Raw genomic sequence first — 19,284 nt, 5'->3', positions numbered from 1 at the left:
TCATCTCTAGATATAATATCGAGATGATGTATGTTTGAAGGTGGACAATTTGGCATTTCTGTGGAAAACATTAAAAATTGAAATTTTAGGGAAACGTTCAAACTTTAAATTCATTCATTTTTATTGCTTTTTCCAACTTTTATGCGAAAATATTTTTTTCAGTATTTTTTTTTGCACATTTAAACAGCCAGATTGAGTTTTGAGTTGTCCACTTTGTACACAGATAGGCTAATTGTGACTGGACTTGCCGTTTGATCTGAACCACTCTCTCTTGTACTGGGTCCCTTTTTTAAACATAAAATATAGCCACCCAATATATGACACTCACATTCACATACTAATGTTAACATAATATGCCACTGTATTCTAGAGCTTTGCCCTCACACACCAATGGAGGATCATATAATAAACAAAAGGTAAAGTCATCCTCTGCATAATAAGCCATGCCACGAAGTTAATGTAGGAACTTGTACATACACTACCTTGTTTTCCAGGCCTGTAGCCAGAATTTTATTGGGTGGGGGGGTAATCTTTTATCAGCAGCAACAATCTAAAAAGAGGCTGGATTATTACAAACCAACAAAACATTTGTATGATTTCGGGGGCCATGACTACGTGCCTGTTCTTTGATGATTTCTTCATTATTACTCTAACTGAAATAAAGATATAGATGGGATTGTGGAGCTGTAAACAAGGGGTGCTTAAACAACATCCCACAACACTGTAGGCCTTACCGATTTCATTTCGTGTGAATACTTGCTTTCCCAGGTGACCATAGGCATGCGCAGACCCTCTGATTATGGGGGGGGGAAGCCTTGATGAAAGTTCAGTCGGGGAAAAATCCTAATTTTGTCGCACTGTTTGTGTTATTGCCTCTATAAGTGTGTATATATACACCCCTCCCCCCACACAAATATAGGCTATATATACATAATCGGTGGCTCAGAAGTGTGGGGCGTTACCCCCACACCCCTTCATGGCATGGTGCTAAGCATAGAGGACCACTTTACCTTTTTATATACATAATCAATTCATCTGCCCAATAACAGACCAACAGCAAAAATCATATAATTTCTCTCTGAAATGCGTGCGCTACTTTTTCTCCAAACAGTTGTTCATGCATAGATTTAAATAATTGTTCATGCATTTAAGAGAAAACCGTTTAGCAGCAGTATTTCTCTCTCCCTGGTAATTTACAATGCATTATAGACAAAAAATTGCGAGCAAGAAAATATTCAGATCCAAATTTTTGCAAGATGAAAACAATATTGATTTAATATGGTGCCAAAAATTTCATGGAGCCCCATGCAATTCTGTTTTACATTTTTTATTTAGATCTTCGGCGTTTAGAAGTTGACAAGACTGCAAGAAAGAAGATACTGCGAGCGAAGCTAGCAAGAAAGTTTTGCAAAATGTTTATTAAAGTTTGAAATCGATTGTGCAATTCCATCTCTGTGCCCCCCATGCAGGTGCTCTTGGCCATCTGAAGAAATAATGCAAGATAGACATGAAAATTAATTCCATCTTGAGTATACCTTTTTGTCCTGCTATTCTGCTAGTCTTGCTTTCCTTTACTTCCATGTTTGCCCCCTAAAATTGATTTCCGTCCAAGGTTGGGGGACAATGCCCCCTGCCCCTTCTGTTTACCACCACCCCCTTCGCCCGTAGTTGCTTTGAAATTTCATCGGCTTGAAAATACTTAATTTTCTTTAAGAGTATAATATCGTTTAATAACGGCGATAAGATTCCTCTATCCTAAATTTCTAGGTGAAAATATAAAAATATTTAGGGGCATGGAAGTCTGGAAGGGGGCAAGGATGGCCATATCTCCCACTTAGAAAATGAATGTCAAACTAAAAGTACATTTTCACAAGTATAATTTGATTTCAGTCCTAATAATTTACATTAATTATTATAATGGGGATGCAGGAATGCGATAATTTCAAAATCGAGAAGTATCTTTTGAGGGAGAAACACTATTATCGGGGTAATATGATGCATGGTAAAATACCATGCTTGTCCCTTCGTGGATAAAATCTGCGGACGTCCATGATTAGGAGGTCATTGCCCCCCCCTGTGCGCATGCCTATGCAAGCGACTTTGAATCACTGGCGTACTCAGGGGGAAGCTGATGAGTCTACAGACCCCAAATTTTGAGGAAATCCAAATTTTCAAATGAAAGCAATAAAGAATTCTGGAAAAGACTAGTTGTAAATCCAAACCCTCCTTAAAATAACCTCCGATTACCATTTTTGTTCTTGAACAACTTTTAAAACTAAGGTTAAAGATGGTAATATAATTAACGAAATTTATGCTGTACCCAGCCACTACCTAGAACGTAGTTATGTAATATCCACTTTTACAATTCCAACCCCCCTCCGAAAAAGAAACCTTCGTTCGGTGGCAGCTGAATATAATATAAAAATATTGTTACAGGAAGCGCCCACATTACATTACAATGGGGCAATTTTCCCGTTCACTAGGCCTAAATCTGGCCCTGCGAACAGTGTCTCTCTTCTTGAGGCAAGTTTGCAGAACCGATTCATTTTTTTATTATTATTATCCTAACAGGAATAACTCCTACTCGCCTCTTTTTCCACTCTTCAGTAATTTAATTCACTTCCAATTTTTTTGCCTTTTTATTTCGATCGCTTGAGCTCCGATCGACAACTGCGCAAAGGCATCGTTTTCGTTTGTACGTGGTTCAGTGCCAAGGCCACACTTGCGAAACGCGTCATTCTTCTGTTCAGCACTGTCGATTGCAGAGACATCTGCATAATTCGATTTTGAGCGACATTAGCTGAAGCGCTGTCAGGGATAGTGGTTCTTAGCAGACGAATTGTGTATGTTAGTTGGTTTCCATACGAATATATTTCTTTGTAGACTTGTGTGTAGGAAAAACTTTCGCGCGTGTGTGTGTGCATGAATGTAGACTAATATGGCGAGATATGTGCTGTTTATTGGACTTACATTATTAGTGTTTTGTGAGAACGTTGTTTCGGAAATTCTTGACAAATTACACAGTATTGATGCTTGTGTAGCTTCGTGTGATGAAACATATCCACTGCATACCTACCCAAATGTAAGTATACAAATTCATTTTAAGTGCACATTTTGTAGTTTACGTAGATTATTAGATGTAGCCAGTGAAGGTGAATGAAATATTACATTTCTTATTGTTGAACATTGTAGACAGTGTAAACAATTCACGATCAACTATTCGGCTGCAATTTCCGTTGACAAATGAAACGTCAAGTGCCTGCTTTTCCAACACACGGTTGCAAGTAGCCTAATAATTTTCGTGTAACTATTACAGTTTGAATATCAGTAATAGATTATGCACTTAAAATAAGCTTGATTAATTTATGTTCTTCTGCATAGATCAATTGTTTCAAGTACGTCCTATTGTACTAGTCTGAGTCTCCCGATTTAGTGTTAAAATGTTTATTTGCAATCTAGAGATTGAGCATTACTTTTTTCGGCCATAAATGTAAAAGCGATGTTATTAATGTGACATCACACATGCTTGCATTGTCTTTTTTTATATACATGTTTTGTCGATTGCAAAGCAGATAAAGACTGATATCGCCTTTTTTTCTTTATTTAACGTTATGAAGACTGTACGAAACTACTATCTACTACTTTAGATAAGTTAACTATAAATGACCCGAATCCTTATGATGGAAAAAATGAAATGACAAACGTAAATAACCATATCACACAGTAATTGACACTTCTGAGTTGTAATGACCCCATTCATAGTCAACCCCCCATCGATCTCGCCACCGAATTTCCAGGGTTAGAATCCAGCCTGGGCATGGGTGTTTTTTTTTGTGACCCCCCCCAATCAATTTCATCTAATCATCACCCATTCTCATCATCGCGATATACTTACAAAGTAACAAGAATAAGAAAGTCAACCCAGAAATGTCCAGGATTGTGCATGAATTCGAACACGAGACTTTACCACATGTATCCTGAATGTCTAGTAGTAGTCAAGACTCGGTTACAATTTACCTGTTTCTTTGACTTAGTAAGACTAAGAGCAAGATCTTGTCACTGTTAATCATCAGCATTTAAACTTTTAGAGAAAGATGAAGCTTTTTCAAGCCGATGACCGATGAAAGTGCAAGGCGGGAGGGGCGTCTATTATTTATTTTGTAATTTGAAGTTATCAGCGACATAGTGGTGCTTAAAACTCTGTACCAACTGAAACATTGAGGATAGGATAGAATTTTGTCATCGTGTGTGTAATGAAAGTTTTAGTTTAAGAAGAGCCGTGAATTTTGTTTTGATCTGGCTTCCCTTTACTTGGTTCCATTTTCACATCAGGGGTATGTAATGTATTTCACCTAAAATTACACTTAATGTAGTACACAGGGATGTGATTGGGGTCCGGAACCACCCTAGATATGCCCCCTTTCTGTATGCAGTAAGACAGAGAGTTCGTAAAATAGTGAGGTGGAATGTGATTTTAATTTCCCAAACTGAACTTTCATTACGGCTTTTGCCCCCCACTCCAAAACAGAGGGGCTACGCATGTCTGTGCAATATCTTCATTGTCTTATGCAGTTTTATAATATCGTATTATTTATAGATTAATACGATATTAATAACATACGGTATATGAGTCGTAAAATTTTGTAACGTATTTTCACGTATCATTCTCAGGGGTGAGCTGAGGGGAGCAAAGGGAGAAGTTAACCCCAATGGAAAATCAGATTAAATTATATATTTTACGTATATATTTTCATTTGCCACATTATGACGCATTTGATCGCTGCTTTTATTTTTTTCGGTCTTCGTCATCCATTTTGTGTATGGTATTATGACAAGTCCTCTCTCCATGTTAATAAAATCTTGCTTTCAGTGACGCATAACGAGTTCAAGATCATCGCTACCTACCTCACCTCATGATACTGTCCTTTTTTTTCGTCATCTTACAAATTTAAATCGGCAATCAAAATTTTACAATACCAGTTTATTGGTCAAGCCATCTCGAATTACTATTTGCATAGAGAGTTGTTTTCGTTCATAAGATGAGCATTATAACCTCAAACACGAGAAATCATACTTTAGAACTCAATACAAGAAATGCATGCGGGGAAACGCGCCATTCCTCTTGTTTTATGCCCAGAGGGGTGTGAAGTTTTCTTCCGCACCCCCTTTTCAAAATCTATTTTGTATTTTCAACCGAAAACACTATTAAGTCTTCCATTGTCATATGGAGCGTAGAATGTTTGATATTGAAATGAGACCGCTGTTATTGTATTACAACCGACAAGCCATTGATACTTATCTGAAAAACATTGTTGAGACTACCCCCAGTCTCTGCAATGATCGGCTGATGTCCTTCTTTTGCCATTATTGTTGTTGAGCATTGTTTCTTCGGTACTTTAGTATTATACGGACTACCTCATTTCAGATGGTCTATAACTTGGTTCGATTTCGATTTACTTCTGTTAACACATACTGTGGGAGTTTTACCGAGTACTTAAGATGCTCAAAATATGCTTTCGTGGTTAGGTTAGGCAGGTCAGGTTTGGTTCACTTAGCATTAAAATAAAAGTAAGTCACAATATATATCATTAGCCTGCCTTAGAAAGCTTTTTTCGTTACAAATTACAAAACATAGAGTCAAAACAAGTCACTAGTTGTATTCAGTTTCATTGGCATATTTTCATAGAAGCCTGCTAAACGTTGATTGGTATTTTAATATAATGGTTAAAGCATGAACATGTTTCCTTTGTTTTGAACATCGTATCCATACATTTTATTCCGCACCCCTCAACACCCCTGGCGCCGCCGCTGTTTATGCTGCTTTTCAATATGCATAGAGTAATGACAATAAGAACTAATCTGTCAGTTTGATGACAGAAACACTCACAAATAAATATATATTCCCTGCCTAGGTACAAAACTAGAAAACTGGTTTCATAAGAAGCGAGCAATTTTAGATGGCGGCGTACTTCTTTAGGGCATCGAAACCAGGGCCTGTCGCCATTCTGTGGCTATTCTGAAACAATGTTATGTGTTCGTTGGAATAAACGCAGCCGGAGGACGTTCTTTGTTTTAAATTTAGACACCTGTTTGGCGACGGTCTACCAGTTCTCTATTTTCATCTGTTGATTGGATTTTGGCCATTCAGCACCCTGAAGCGTGCGGGGATTCATTAAACAGAAACGTTACTCGCTCCAGAAGTGAAAGCAAGCGTCCATGTTTCGTGGAAATAAACATGTCTGTGAAGAAAGAAAGTCACGGCGATGAAAATAATTTGAGAAATTGTTACCTCAAAAGCAACGACGTACCCATAAATTTCGTAAAGGGAAAGGGCATATAAGGGACGACATTCTGGAAAGGTACTCGCTCGTCAACCTCTTACCCTTAACTGCAACCTTGTAGGCTTAAGATGCTCTGGCTCCTTGATCTTCTGTGGGGTTGTGCGTTGCTTCGTGTGTGTCCTTCCATGTGCTGAGTTCCCCCTTTACAGCACCACCTATTAACCTATGGAGATTTTTCAGATGACAGCAAAGTTTTAATTGTTGTCCCCCCCCCCGAAAAACTAACGCAAGTCCAAAATTAAATAAGAAAAATACAGGGCAGCTGTTTTTACACAAATGTTAATTATCTTAACTACACATACGTCGGATAAATAATACATGCCTCTCTTTATCTGTTCATGCAATAATAACAATAATAAGTATTATTAATTTACCTGCTGAGTGGTTAGCACATCGCGCTGCGACGCCAAGGGTCCCGGGTTCGAATCCCGCTCGGGCTTGGTTGTTTGTGAATGTCCTTTCATCACTCATCCCCATCTTCGCAAATTAGCCAAGAGGCACAAAACGCGAAGTAAAATAAACTAAATCAATCAATCAATATTAATTCAGATATTTAAATATCATTATTATTATTATCTTATTAATCTATGATTATAATCGTTATTATTGTTTAAATATTATTACATGTGAGACACTTGGTTCGGCCCCCCCCCCAAATGTAATTCTAGATCCCTGTATTGTGTGACGGGCACAAATAGTTGATGTGCTCATAATATTAAGATTCTATGAATCAATCGTAAAGGGATTTTTCTTTTTTTAAACAGCCAGTCATAAAAGAATAAATCTCGGGCAAAAGGGGCTTATATCCCCCATCAACATCTCTTGAGTACACCACTGTCAAAAAGCTTAATGGCTTCCCGTGCATTGCTATACTACTCTTTTTAAGTGGTGTGTTTGGTTGAAGGTTTGGTAAATTTACAATCTAAGAGCAAATCGGGAAAAAAGCGTGCTTAGACATTTCGGTGCCATTTGGCTACTAGTGCATAACATTTACGCGCCAAAGGTGAAAATTTAGTCGTGAAAATGTTATTTTATTCAATAAGAAAAGATCAAATGCCAGAAATAGTGTGTCCGAGGAACAAATGTGAAACCTTTATTTGCGATTTAGGATTATTCAATGAACGGTAATTTAACATTTAACCTACCTTTGCGGTCAATTAATGTCATTTCTTTCTAGTTCCGCACAAAACAACTTGTGTTTCCAATTCAATTTAACACGTACTGAGACTAGGCGTTATGTAGAAGTCACGATTCGAACCAAGAAATCGTAACTCCACGGAGTCTGAACCAGCACTACAGCCAGTGCCGGATCTACAAGCCTTGCCCTCCGCGCAAAATATTACCAAAGGCCCTCCTCTACCTACACCCACACACACACTCGAACCCAACTCAATTTTTTTAAATGGGAAGGGGGTTGGTTATGTGAGATATATATATATATATAGTACACTGTTTTCTCACACCTGGAAAAATGATAGGTACATTTGCAATCACGCAGTCGTAACTTTTTGAAGGAACCTTTACCCCGGCATTTCTCGTGAAATTCTAGCCTTATTTGATTCTAGTCTGACTGCCACGCGAGAAATCTGGGGTTGGTAATCTAAGGTCGGAATTTTTCCGGCTTTGTCCCCGCGTAAACCGGCCATAGGACCCACCCAGCCTCAAATCAAATGGTATTGGGGGGGGGGGTAAAGGCGGCCGCAGCGTGGTGCTGATCACATCACCTCCAATATGGCCGACATGGAAAATATGTGGGGCCCTACCCCCATTCCCTAAATGTGCCTTCATGGCAAGGTACTATATGCATAGGGCTTTTTACCTGTATATATTGTATTAGTTTCTGTACCCCCGAGTAACTACGTTTATTTTTTACTGTGTCAATGGCTGAGGCCCCCCTAAAGGCTTACTTGTCTCCTCCTCCTCCTCCCCCCCCCGCACTGCGGTGATTTGCTGCTTGTAGATCCGGCACTGACAAACTGACAAATATAGCATTTTAGGTTGGACCAAATTATTTGCAAATAAATAACGGGTCTGGTTTGCTTGTTTAAAGACTGCGACAGCTCTTGAGGCTATTTGCACACCCTTCAAGTACTAGACGTCCCGCCGATCCCAGTGGCAGAGTGATAAGTGTTCCGAAGTTACATATCCCGGGTTCGAAGTCATGGGTGTATTATTGTACGAGGCGTGTCAGGAAAGTAAAGATACAACGGATCTATATCTTAGGGAAAATATGTAGGGCGTAAGTTGACAACAGGGACAGTAACCTTGATCCTTACTCTTTCCTGTAGCGTTCATTCGCAGTGCTGCGCTCTTTTGTAAGTCACACGTGCTGGAAATGACTGCGACGATAAGAATCCCGCCTGTACATCTTGCAGATGTCTGGGCTGATTCCTTCCCACGTTAAAGCGACTCTTCAGATCTTTTGACTTGCACTCATGTTTATGAACACGTTTCTTCAAAAGTGGCCATAAATACTCAATCGGATTCAGATCTGAACTAGTGAACTGCTTGGGTACATTCAAAATCAACCAGTCCCTGCTACCCGATTTGCTGGGTACCTTTTTTTCACGTTATTCTTCAGGATATTATTACAGACATGTTTGTCCATGATTCCGCCAATGACTTGCATTTTCCCAACTCCTTTAGTGAACATACAGGCCCAGATCATAATGGATCCTCCACCACGTTTTACCGTAGGCGTTGTATTGGCAACATTGTCCTGACCACACTCTGCTCACACCATCTGATCCGTGCAGGTTTGTTTTGGTTCAATCGGAGAAGATCACATTGTCCCAAAACTTCTGACCTTCATGTAAATGCTCTTTAGCAAATACGACTCTGTCGAGTGTCGATACGTTTGCCCTGTACGAGCAACATTGTGAGTAACTGTATATCCGTTGTATCTTTACTTTCCTGACGCGCCTCGTATTTGTCCCATTCCATCAGTTCATCACTTGTCCTCAGTGTTGAATCCAGTCACTTTCCTCCGGTGGGGGCATCAACTTCACGGAATACCAATAAAACAGTTGTAATATTTTAAATTACCCCTTACTTGGTTTAATTAACTGCCATTCTAAGAACGACACTTTATGGGGTTCTTCGTCCCTCTCAGCAGTTGGCCATCTTCACACAAATTTGAAGCGTATCATATTTCTTAATTTAGCAGTTATCAAAACGGACTATAGTTTAAATTCGTTCATTATTTTGACTTTTAATTATAAAGGGACTGAATCAGAGTTTATTACTACGGAAAAAAATGCGTTCTATGTTAAATTAAAGTGAATGAAAACAAGCCAAAGTCAACATTGCTGCTAAATTTCTTGGCTATTTTTCGGGGGATAATAAAACTATAATATCTGGAATTTTGAAAACCGGGAAACCGGCATTTATTTATTGGATTGCATGGTAGAATATGAAAGTACAGGGTGATTCAGAATTCCTATTACACACTTCTAGGGGTTGTAGAGGGGACTTAGTAGATCAAGTTTTGATAAGGAACCCATGTCCGGAAACGTACCGTTTTGGTACTATACACATGACAACATCACATAATTTCACATCTCCCGCTTCACGGATTCCTCTATTTTACATTATTTTTTTTCGATCTAATTCACTTTTTACTTTGGTTACTCTGTTCGAAAACTAACTAACCGATCTTTTCTTTTCTGTTATTAACAATAAAAACAACAAACTTTCTGCTTTTTTGTAACTTGGAATTAACGATGCCAATTTTCATGGGGCGCCAATGTGATAATGATGAGGCAAATAACGGTAAATATTAACCGTCGTATGGACCACCCTGTATATAGTTTTGACTTTGTATATTACAGTGCAAACATACGCTATTGCGCAGGCCCATAGCCAGGATTTCATTTCGGGGGGGGGGGGGTGTCATACCTTATCAGCACAGGCGTCGCCAGAAATATTTGTAGAGAGGGGCAGGCCACTAATAAGACTTGATTAGTAGAAATAATAATTATTACCACGGTTTTAATTGTAATTTTACAATAATAACTATTATACGATATTAACAATAAACCAATTTTAATCCAAATTTATTGTTATTATTATTATATGAATGGAAAGACTGCTACTCGATCCACGTATGATTCAATATCCAACACTAGTGTTGTTCATTATTTTTCTTACAGTTTATACAGTTAGTTTACTGAAATTCGTAGTTATTGCATTTTGTTATTAACTTTTATACATTCCATTAAAAAAAATAAAAGTTAGGGCCAAATTTTACTCAAAGTTTATATTGTGTCACCTCTCACAAAGAAAACTATACATTTTGAGAGCTGTGGATCCATTTATTCTTTTGATTAAATGGTAGAATATAAAATATAATCGGGTTCCTCTATTATACACTAAACTTTTTTCGATCAAATATTAATCCTGCTAAGGGAGTAAAATTCATTACCACTGTACACTATTTAAATTAGATGTTTGTAGGATTTCGGGGCTGGCTTCAGCCCCCTTAGCCCCCCACCTGGCTACGTGCTATTGCGCAATGAAATTGTAATCATCATTGCTTTTGTAACTTTAGCTTCTAGTACAGTTTCATCTATGTCAGCAGAGTTAACCAAAACAACATTGCAAAACAGCAATCCTGCGAGTGCTTTTCACGCAAATAATTCCGTGCATTGCCATTGCTTTGTTTTGCAAGCTAAATATTTGAACAAAGCTTTAAACAGGCCACGCTGAATCGTTCGAATTGCATTTGCAGTCAGTCCTTTTCAAATGACGTGGAATGGGTCCCTTTGGTATTGGCCATTAATCATGGTGCGCATGCTCGACAGTCTTTTTTTTCCTTTTCCGTTGACAATGTCATCATGGAAATTCTGCCTAATGGCATTATTTTGAAAATGTGATGCTTCGTTCTAATGTTTTTCAGTGTTGAATGGGCTGCTTTAGTTTTTGTTATAAGATGGTTGTCTCCTAGTATTAAACACTTCTTTTATTGCGTAAAGAATTGAAAGTTTTGTCTTAGACACTAGCGTACGCCTGTTTTTTTTCTCCGTAGGATGCTGGAATGGTAAAGGTGAATATAGCACAGCGCGACGATTAAAGGGATATCGGGTTCGAATTCCGTCCTGGACATTCCTTCATCAATTAATCATATAATCATTCATCCTCATCTTCGTGATTAAGTAAGATATTCAAAAAAAATAGTTTCCTGTATAAAATTATCATCTAACAGTGTTGCCACATGTAGGGAAATTTCCCATTTGCAGGGAAATTCGAACCGAAATTTTAGCCAAAAGGGAAAAGGGTATTTCTATGAAAAATACCACAATTTCAGGGAAATTTTAAGGTCATCTGACTTTACATTATTACAGTTTATGTTAATTTCGAATTTCAAATCCACATTTTTATGTTATTTATTAATTTTGATATTCATACTTGTTTCTGCTCCTTTAAGTTTATTGTACGTTACTTTTATGCATCTTTGGATAAATAGTAACCATGAGGATTAACGATTAAATGGATTCCTGACCAGGATTCAAACCTGGGACATCTGGCCAGGAAGTGATGAACTTAAATGTGAAATTCCTTTAAAATATTCTTTATTAACACTAATAACGAATTCAACGGAATACTTAACTACGTACTACCACCACCACCACTAATAATGCTGCTACTTATATTTGCAATTTTCCACTTGTCTGGAAAAATATCAAAGCGCATAGAAAGATTAAAACAATCAGTGATGTATGGCAGTAAATGAGGTAAAATCAGCTTTATAAGTCGCAATGGAAGGTTGTCGGCTCCTTCAGAACCACATTTGATGAAGATTACCAATATTTGATAATATCTTACACCAAACTTTATAATTCATAACATCTATTATACAGATGATAGACAATTGACATATAATTTCATGTACAATTGGAACATCTGTTAAAGGTACAGGAATATCTTCATCGGGGGCAAAAATTTTGCAAAAAAAGTGCACATTATACATGAGTAAATACAGTAATACACATAAGAAAATTTAAAAGAGAAATGCTTTTAAAATGAAGTTTGGATCTCAAGACAAGTGTACCTGCCTGACCTGAAATTTATTAAAAAAATTAAATAATTAGTTTGTTTTGTTTTGTTTGAAGACCACTTTCCGCACAGATAGGCTAATCGGGACTGAGCCTACAGTTTAAAGTGGAGTCCGAACCACTATATGCCTCCACCAGATATTAATAAAATTGTAAAATATACAACTGAATCTGCAATTATTATTATTATTATTATATAATTTGCTTACGTGAAGGGAATAAATGGTCCAAAAAGGGAAATGTTGCCCCTTGCAAAGGGAAATTGTGCCCTCATATTGTGTCAACACTGTTCTACTGTACATTGCCGCATTCTAGGAGAGAGAGAGAAGGGGGATCGGGGGGATCCACAATTAAATATTTTGCTTGCTTGATTGATTTTGTTTATCTTACTTAATCACGAAGATGAGGATGAATGATGATATGATTAAATTGATGAAGGAACACTCGCAAAGAACACCCATGCCCAGGACGGAATTCGTTCCGGGATCCCTTGAGTCGTCGCGCGATGCTAACCACTCTGCCACGGAGGCCGGTAAAATATTTTGCGATTAAAATATTTAACTTTCCTTTTAAAGTTTATCAATTGAGGGTAATTTAAGGGCGGTTTGTATTTACTACTTCGAGTTTTTTCTAATTTCATTTGAAATGTTCGATTATATCAGAATTTCGGGAGGGGCTGTATCCCCATTAGCTAGCTCCCCCCTGCGTACGAAGTGGTCTTAAATATACTACTGCTTGGCGTCTGTCGCAGGCAATGGTTTTCAACAGGATGCGAAATCACGTCAGGTTGGTTGGATGTGTAGGCTATGTATGTATGTATAATGTCTTTATAAATAAATATGTGTCAATTATTAAATAATCAAATTATATTATAAATTATACGTATTAGACAAGTATTATATCGACTGTCCTTCATTCAAAATTCGTTTGCAAATTCAAGATTTTAATATGTTATGACGAATGATTTGCGTGATTAAGGCGAGGGGCAAAAATTAAGAGAGATTGAAAAATATATAGTTTCCTGTATAAAATTCTCATCTAAATGCTATTACGTGTTTTATTAATGTATTTATATACTTTGCGGTAGTTGACGATAGGCGATGAGAAATGGAGAAGAAATAACATCTTCTGTGTTCTGGGGATTGCTGGGTTAAGTGTCCTTAGAGATTAAACTCTTCGATGACTGTTCTTTGTGTGCGTTTTCCATATTATTCCAGTAAAGTACAAGGTGCGGTAAGAAAAAGTATTCGACTCCCAAATTAATTGTTTATGTTTGTTGTGAGAACAAAACAAAACCTCTCCCCCCGGAAAAGTTTGGTGGTGGGGAAAATTTCAGGACAAAATCGTTGGTGGGGGGAATTCTCCTATGTCCCCCCTGGATTTCGCACTCTGGTTATCAACCTTTTTTAGTTCACTGCACGCTATTTTTAAACTGAAAACATATTTGAATACCAAACAGACACACTTATCTGGAAAAGATAAGAACTATTTGGGCTGATTGTTGACATGGGAGGTGAAGCAAACATTGACTGCTGCGCGTTTATTCTTGTGTCAAACTTGAGAGCCTCCCCGATGTCGTAGTTCTAACGTCGTCGTCTTTGTAATCGAGGGTTCACGGGTTCGATACCTGGTGGAGGCACATTGTATAGTGGTTCGCATCCCACTTTAAACTGTAGGTCCAATCCCGATTAGCCTGTCTGTGCATAAAGTGTACTTAAAACATCATTTCAATTCTTGTCTACTTGTTGCTTGCACTGTAGAATTATTCGGCTTCTGGTTTACGGTTGTTTTAAAGCAGACAAGGATAATAAACCTGTCCTTATCTGAATTAAAAACTATAAAGGAAAATGCAGGAATGTTTCGAAGGAAATGATTTCATTGGGTGATGCGTGCTCAGCCCCTCGAGTCCCATCAGTGTTGAATCCAGCCATTCACGGGGGAGGGGATGTCATAGACCTCAAATTATAATTCTACTAATAAAATACTAATATTTTCAAATTATTCCTTATGTCTGATATGTAATTAAATTAAGGTAAATTTCGATAAGACTGCAGAAGCATGTCACCACCATTAGACGTCAAAGCGTTGACTTAAAAATAGCTGTAAGATGTTGAAAATCGTTACAACAGAAGCTCACATTACACCAACCCTGCCGCTTTATATGTACCCATTATTGAGTTTCGCCGCCTCCCGTGGCGGAGTGGTTAGCACATTGTGATACGACGCCAGGGGTCCCGGGTACGAATCCTGGCCTGGGCATGTATGTTTGTGAGTGTCCATTCATCAATTTCATCATATCATCACTCATCACCATCTTTGCAAATTAGCCACTAGTGGCAGGAAAGGCGAAGTACAGTCCCTACCAAAAGTTTAAGACCACCTTGTCATGTGCTTTTTCAGACAAACAGAAAAAGTACATGTGCGAGTGCTTTTCATTAAATAAACACTTTAATACAAAATTGGAATTATTATGTAATGTTATTGAAAGGTGCATCAAGATCAAGAAAGTGTAAGGGCATATTAATGCACTTTAACTAATAGATGCAACTCAAGGTACAATTTGTAAAATCATTAAATCTGAACTTTGAAAATATACTTGGAAACAAACATTTCTCCTGAAATTAGATGAATAAAGTGTGAAATTTTAATAGTCAATAGGCCCACCTTTAAGTTTCAAGCACATTTGCACACGCTTTCTCATGCTGCGGACCAATTTCTGGCATTCTTGGGGCATTATCTCATTCCATACTTCGGAGATCTGTTCACGAAGTTCCTGGACATTCCTTGGCTGGCGTCTGGCTACACGAAGACCAACGGTATTCCATAGGTTTTCTATAGGATTCAGATCCAGACTTCATGCTGGCCAAGGCAACAATGAGATTTCCCTTGCTTGAATCCAAGCCATTGTTGCTGCTGACGTGTGGCAAGTCTAGCGATAATCCGGTCCTCGCGTAAAGACGTTACCCTGAGGCAGCCGCAGCGTGGTTTATCAACCACTGTACCTTGCTGCTTGAATTTGTTCATTGTGTTCGCCACGCAGGTTTTACTCACATTCAATGCGACTGCAATTTCTCTATGAGATCTATTGCATCTGTAGGCTACATACCAATTATTTGCCATTTCACGGCCACGGGCACAGATTTTTTCCCCATTATCACGTAGCTTGCGATTCAAACAATCTGTTTTAATCACAAGCTTTCTGCGCCATCTATTGACACACATTTCAACTAATGACTGATAAAATTTGTTCACTCCAGCGCAGTCGCTGAGGAAGATATTCTTATCTGAAGACCTCTCAGTTTTCGGTGTATTATTTTTATTTTGCGAATTTAAAAAAAAATGAAACACGAGAAATTTTTTTTGGATTTTTTTTAGCGCCAAAACCTTCGTTCATGTTCCACAATACTGGAAAAAATTCAGTACTGTCATAATGGCGTCGGTTACGTGTATACACATTCATCTGTACTTCAAAATGCTGGATTTTTCAGTTAAGAAATTTGATTTTCCACTTTCGTATCTCAAGAACTACAAGACGTATACCAATATTTTCTCTGCAATAATATGCCTCGCACACTATATTACTTCCATACAATTTCACTCCATATTTGTACCAAAAACTTTCGGTCAGGATTCATTTATATGAGAAAAGTTGGTGGTCTTTAACTTTTGGTAGGGACTGAAAAAGTAAAGTGCTCCCCTGTGCTTAGCACCACGCCATGAAGGCGTAGAGGGGGTGTGAGGGTAACGCCCCACAGTTTCTTGATCGGTCGTGAGTGGGGGTGATGTGATCAGCATCACGCCCTTGATCGCCTTTACCCCCCAGGTACCCATGTTATTCGACGCTGGGTGGGCGCCGGGGCCGCTTCCAACGTTAGAAAAGTTCCCGGATTTGAACAGGCCGGGGATCGAACCCGGGACCTTTAGCATGGTAGTCAAACGCGTTACCGACTGAGCCACCGCGGCCAGGGACTGTGAAATAAAGCAATTCAGTCAATCAATTATTAAGTTTCAATGATATGGAATTATTATTTATTACTAATTAGCAATTATCAAAACGGGCGATATTTATACTCGTTCATTATTTTGACTTTTAATGATAAAGAAGACAGAATCCGTGCTTATTAGTAAAAAGAACACTCAGAAATAGTACGTTCTAACGCTGAATGAAAGAAAATCAAAGTGAACTTGGTTGCTAAATTTCTTAGCTGTTGTCCGAATGATCTACCAGGTTATAGAAATTTCTGGAGGGGAATACACAGGGCCGGCGCGTGGCTTTCCAGGCAGGCAGGGCACATTTTTCTTTTGGGTGGGGAGGTGGTGGGGGACAGATAACCTCTAAATTTCTCTTTAAGGCGTTTGAGAAGAGTTCCTTGAAATAGAGTAAGTAAATTGTTCGAACAATGGGTCACTATTTGGAATGAAATGTAACAAATTCCTATCTAATAGCAATAACTAACTAGGAAAATGATGCACCGTTAAGTTCAGTTACAACAATTTTTTTGTGGCCATGTACCCCCAAAAAAGTTCGTTTATACTTACGAAGAAAATCTGCATGTCTAGTTGTCTGGAACACAGACACAACCACTCAAATAAATACATACGTACAGTAACTATAAACTCTTTTTCGAAAAAAAAAAAACTAGTTATTTCATAAGCGATCAATACGCACATAGATGGAACGCAACGCAGACTCACACACTAACAAATTCGAATCCGTATGCATGCAATGGAAAGGAAGGATGGTCTTTTTGAAAATTCCGAGGGACTAGTTTGTGAAATGAAAAGTGTTGGCAACTTTTCAGGTCGCCGGAACAAGCTCGAAGAAAGGCATTCGAGGGATTTTTTTTCTAGCTTATTGCTGCATCTTACTGCGGAAGGTGAAAGTACGAAGGCTGGAAGAACGAATGAAGTGCCTGCCAAGAGTTGGAAACACTGAACGGTGAACGAGGCAAAAATGAATGGGCAGGGCACCTCGTCCACTGCCTAAAGACGGCTACGAATTTTGCGCTTTTCCATTGTGAGGGCCTACTGTCCCTTGCCTATGCTGTAAAGCTTTGGATCAGTCAGTGATGTCACGTCCCAGGGTAGAGCTGAGATCAGACTCTCTCCAACAGGACGCAGAAATATATTAGCCTCGCACAGGATGCACACCCTGTACCAGTGGCGTATGCTGGTTCTAACGAGTGGGTAATCTCCGACCCTTGATCATCAAACTCCAAAAGTTTCCGTGCATTTTATATCAGGATCCATATGGGTCCAAAAGTTTCCGTGCATTTTATATCAGGATCCATATGGGATTTAGGAATATTTTGTGGGAATGTTTGTCTTATTGTGGCGACCACAATCAATTAATTCTCATTATTGCAGTTTAATATACGTGTAGAATTTCAAATAATAAAACAAGACAGTATTATAAAGCAAAATAAAAAAAACTGTGAAATATAAAATGAAAGACATGCACTAGTGAAATAGAAACCCTCATTATTAATTTAAGTGCAAAATTCAACTTACTCCAGGACTCAGAATGAAATTCCCTATGAATGATAAAAAAAAATCCCTTTCCGAGCTCCAAATTCCCTGCGATGACAGGTTTAAAAGTTCGAATCAGTGCAGGCCTGAGCCAGAAATTTATTTCGGGGTGGGGGTGGAGAGGAGGGTATTAGCAGCCGCCACATAAAGTTGAAAAAGTGGGGGTAGAAGTTCTGAAGATAAATCTCAGATAATTACAACGTATTATGCAAGGTGTTTAATCTGCAAATGAAGTAAAATTAATTACCACTGTACACTTTTTAAATTAGATATATGAATGATTTCGGGGAGGGGATTTCAGCTCCCCGAGTCCTCCACCTGGCTGCGTGCCTGATGTGTTTGTTCCTTATATGTTTTAGTCGTTCATCTTCATCACTATTAATCTAAAAAGGTGGAATAGTAACTTAAATAAACTAAAATATATGTAATTTATTTATATCTTTTCCTTTAAAAAATATTCAGTTCCGTGAAGGAAGTACTCTCGCTGCTTTTGAAGATTAGAGAGAAGAAACAATCACTATTTTTGCAAATACAAGAATGGGGGGGAGTCAGCTTATAGGTGCATTAATTGCTTAAGTTTTGAATTTTAATTTAGTTTGCTTCATCTTCAATATTTAAGCATTTTCCTTTTGATAAATTTCTATGTAACAGACATCAGCAAGACAGAAGTAAATGTATAGTGAAAATTAGCGTAGAATTGGTTTGCCTATGTTATTCATATTTTCCTGTTCTTCGCACTTTACCGGGTATGTTTTCCCTATTTCCCTTACAGAAGGCAATTTGTGAACCCAAAATTCCCGTTCCTGAGAAATGTCCCTGCCATAAAAAACACAGTTTCTATGTTTAGCGACGACATAGCATTCGGGAAAGAATTGTGGAGGAGGGTTGTAGGAGGTCAATGGTCGCCAGCGGAGGGAAAAGCAAACTCTAGGGGTTGAGACCGGTGGACTCTCACCAGAAGGAGCTTACCCTGACCACAGAATCAAGCAGAGTTTCCTCCCCCCTCTTTTCTTCAGGGTGGCGACAGACCTGGAAAACCTGGAAAACCGGGAAAAGTCAGGGAATTTGAGGTGTCAAAAAAAGTCAGGGAAATGTCAGGGAATTTCGTCTTCATTGACTTTTTAATTTTTTTTATTTAAAGATATCGTTATGGAACTCTGCACGGGAACAGAAAATTGTTATAACTCTGGCACTATGGGAGCAATCTACTTCAGATAAGTTTTGTTTTTCAGCTAAAACATAAGCGCATGCAACCGTGTACAATTCAGAACGCCGGACCGAGGAAGGGGGTGGGGGGGGGCTCGACCCCCGAATTTCAATAGAGAAAACAAAAATCTGAAGTTTGCCCCCTCTTCTCCCAC

At 38.4% G+C, this 19,284-nt stretch overlaps 1 protein-coding gene across 1 annotated transcript in view; it reads left to right on the top strand.

The window, feature by feature from the left end:
• The first annotated feature begins 2,771 nt into the window (after positions 1 to 2,771).
• LOC145979830 (transmembrane protein 59-like) overlaps positions 2,772 to 19,284 on the top strand; it is a 168,692-nt gene continuing 152,179 nt past the window's right edge. Inside the window, exon 1 of the mRNA XM_083112856.1 lies at positions 2,772 to 3,082. Within this exon, the coding sequence (XP_082968982.1) occupies positions 2,939 to 3,082 (144 nt within the window). The 5' untranslated portion in view covers positions 2,772 to 2,938. The remainder of the gene's footprint in view (positions 3,083 to 19,284) is intronic.

Source organism: Lepisma saccharinum, chromosome 26 (assembly GCF_977018435.1).
Source record: "Lepisma saccharinum chromosome 26, izLepSacc3.1, whole genome shotgun sequence".
NCBI lineage: Eukaryota > Metazoa > Arthropoda > Insecta > Zygentoma > Lepismatidae > Lepisma > Lepisma saccharinum.
This window is presented reverse-complemented; position numbering and strand designations above follow the sequence as displayed.